Raw genomic sequence first — 3404 nt, forward strand, 5'->3', positions numbered from 1 at the left:
GGACAACGCCCACCACCCTCTGCACAACACCTTCACCATACTGGACAAAACCTTCACCATACTGGACAACACCTTCACCATACTGGACAACTGGATGCTTGAATTTCCCTCGGGATAAATAAAGTATCTATCTATCTATCTATCTTCTGAAGGACTCAGTTTCCCAGAATGCCTCTGGTCAGCTCGGTGCTATGCTCTCTGCTGACGCCTGCTGGATGCGGTCGGTAACTGCAGCGAGTCTGAACAAAGTTTTGGGCTTTGAGACCATTTGACACTGAAAAGTTTATTAATTAGATAAATTATTTTTCGTTGCTGTGCTCTGATTGGTGAAAAAAGAAATTTATTTACAAAACTTTATTGTTCCATCAATGAAAAACAGACGTTTATGTACAAAACATGTAAACACAAAACTTCCTGTTCGGATTTTTTTTTACAGTGAAACACAGAATGAAGACATTCACCAATCAATAATCAATAGAGAGAATAGAGGACCATAACACTGCTTTTAATCCAACCCTTTCAAAATAAAGTCACATCCTGTGATCAGCAGTTCATTTTAATATTGATTATGTCAGATTGTTTATAAAGTCAGAAATATCAAAAATAAAAACTGTAAATGTTTAACGTGTGACCAGACCAGCAGGTTGCAGACCGGCGTTATTCAGGATGGTTGTTATTTATTTATTTACATGTATTGTAAACATTTTAATGTGTTTGTTTATCACATTGCTGTGAGCTGGAATTAAAGTCCAATAACAGGAACTGATGAGTCCAATCGGCCAGATGGTGGCGCTGTTAATCCCAAAAATACAGTATTGTAAAGGCTGCGCCCCCTCACACGGCGCCCGGCTCAACGTGCTCCGGCTGTTGGCTGAACCGTCGGTCCGACTGCTACCAAACCTTCTGTGGATCATCATCGGACAGAGCTGATCAATAGTTGCATAAAGCTTATTGATCTCTTATTTAGTGTTCAACATACTGACCAATGAGCTTCAGAGGGGGCGTGGCTCAGCACATAAACAGACAGAAGTCAGTGTGACACTGTTTGGAATCGAACCGTTGGTGAAAATGACGTAAACTGCAGAACGATCAAAAACAGAGTTATGATCCTTTATTACATTTTTTATTATCAGCTCAGAGAAAAACAAAGTGTCTGGAAGTCTAACGAAGCTTCAGTTGATTTAACAACGTCTGAAGGTTCTTCTGGGTTCTAAAACAGGAACAAACCTTTTACTCAGATTGTCACGAAGCTCTGATTTCAGGGTGGAGACGACACGAAGGCACTGCTGCTGAACACACGACCACGGTTCACTGTCCGCTGGTGAGCGTGGAAGATCAGGATTGAACAACGCAGTCAGAAACAAACACAGACCGATGAAATGAAAACGATCAGCAGGACAGAACTGAAGCTAACGATTATTCTCATTACGGATCAATAAGCTGATTAGTTTCTGATTTATTGATTAATCATGTTCAAACTTTTTTTGATCGCAGAAGAAAACAAATATTCTGTCAATGAATTGATCAATGAATCAGGTCCAGGACCATCAGACAGCAGCAGAGGCCTCAGAGTCCAGTCCTGGTTCCACACAGAACCACCTGTGCGTTCAGTCCCGCCCCCTTGTGGCCAAACACCTGATGACATCACTCCACGGGCACGCCGTCCACGCTCTCCTGGGAGATCTCAGAGTCCAGGGAGTAGCAGGAGCTGCCGTTGTCCTGAGTGTCCCTGTTGGCCTCCTCAGAGAGTGCCGTGGTGCCAGCCGAGGCCCCGCCCCCTCCCCCGGGCTCCGCGGCGCCCTCGCAGAAGTGGGCGGAGGCCTGGAAGAGCTGGCTGCAGAGGCGGTTGTAGCGGTGGTAGCGGGACGGTTTGCCAGTGTGGGTGTACATGTGCTCCTGCAGCTGGCTCTTATGGGAGAATCGCAGGCTGCAGACAGCGCAGGCGATCTTACGTTTACGTGAGTGCAAGATGGCGGCGGGGGTGGGGCTGCTCCCGCCTCCTCCCCCCCCAGCTCCTCCCCCCCGGCTCCTCCTCAGCTCTGCAGCCAGCTGGTTGGCGAGCGCCTGGCTCTGCCTCAGCGCCTCCTCCAGGCAGCCCGCGTCCAGTTGCTCCTGGCCCCCCGGCGGCCCCTCCTCCACGCCGGCGTCCAGCTCGCTGCCCTGCGACAGTCCCTCCATCAGACGGGCGGGGTCGAGGGCGTGGCTGAACAGGNNAACAGGTGCTCACGCAGACCCTCGGGGGAGGAGCAGCGCTCGCCACAGCGAGGACACAGCAGGACCAGGGGCCGGTCTTTGAACAGGAGGCTCTGACTGGGACTGCTACCCTGAGCTGGAGACGGAGACTCTGCCCCCTGCCCCTCCTCGCCGTCCTCCTCCTCCTCCAACCGCTCCTGCTTGATGCGGGTTGAGATGTCGGAGTCGTCTCCGGACGCCACAGAGCAGACGTTGCGTAGTGCCGAGGCCTGGCGGTCTGACGGGACTCCCTCCAGTCCAACGGCGAGGGACAGCTGGGAGTGGGACCTCCCCCCCCGGCCAGAGGAGCGTCCGTCATCGGGGGCGCCGCACGACACCGTGGTGGACTTGGGGACTCCGGAAGCCTCCTTGTTGGCCAGCTGGGAGGAGATCTGGATGCCGTAGAGGTTGGACATGCGGACCACGTCGGTGGCGGCGTCGGCGGCGCCCTCGCCGGGTTTGCGGCACAGCTGGTAGGCGTGGAGGAACTTGATGCCTTCCTGCAGACGGCTCTGATCCACCGGCTGTTTGGGACACATCCCCGTGTACATGATGTGGAGCAGGTAGCTGAAGACGTCCGGCTGGATGTCTGTGGGCTGGATCTTTATACACTCACGGAGGAGACAGACAGACAGAGAGATCGACAGAATTGAGAGAGAGAGAGAGACAGGAGAGAGAACAGAGACGAGAGAGGAGAGAGAGACAGAGAGAGGCGAGAGAGACATGAGACAGACAGAGACGAGAGACAAGGAAGACAGAAGAAGGAGAGACGCAGAGAGAGAGACAGAGAGAGACGCAAGAGGACAAGAAAGAGAGAGAGAGAACACAGCAGACAGACATGACAGACAGAGAGACAGGAAGACGACAGAAGAGAGACAGGACAGAGAGACAGAGAGACAGTCATCTGTTAAGAACTGAACCACCAGAACCACCGTGTGCAGCAGGTTTGCTGTATACCGGCTCACTGACCTGGACTGGTGGATGAAGATCATCTTGAAGTAGTTGGAGAAGGCGGCAAGGACGGCTCGGTGGGCTTTAAAGTACACGTTACCGATTGCGACGGTGCAGTCACACAGGAAGCCGAACTCTCTCTGAACGTTGAGCTGCTGCAGCAGGAAGAGGCTGTGAGAGGACACCTCCATGACCCCGCCTGAGAGAGAGACAGAGAGAGA

General features: G+C 52.3%; 1 protein-coding gene across 1 annotated transcript; it reads right to left on the reverse strand.

Moving 5' to 3' along the window:
* Nucleotides 1-364: 364 nt before the first annotated feature.
* On the reverse strand, nt 365-3376 carry zbtb25 (zinc finger and BTB domain containing 25). Its single transcript, XM_035678621.1, is given in 3 exon segments — nt 365-2201; nt 2204-2843; nt 3198-3376. Coding segments are annotated over 3 exon segments (1374 nt in total). The 5' UTR covers nt 3375-3376; the 3' UTR covers nt 365-1644.
* Between the last annotated feature and the right edge of the window lie 28 nt (nt 3377-3404).

Source organism: Morone saxatilis, unplaced genomic scaffold, assembly GCF_004916995.1.
Source record: "Morone saxatilis isolate NCDOM2014 unplaced genomic scaffold, NCSU_SB_2.0 Contig7, whole genome shotgun sequence".
In the NCBI taxonomy this organism is placed as follows: Eukaryota; Metazoa; Chordata; class Actinopteri; family Moronidae; genus Morone; species Morone saxatilis.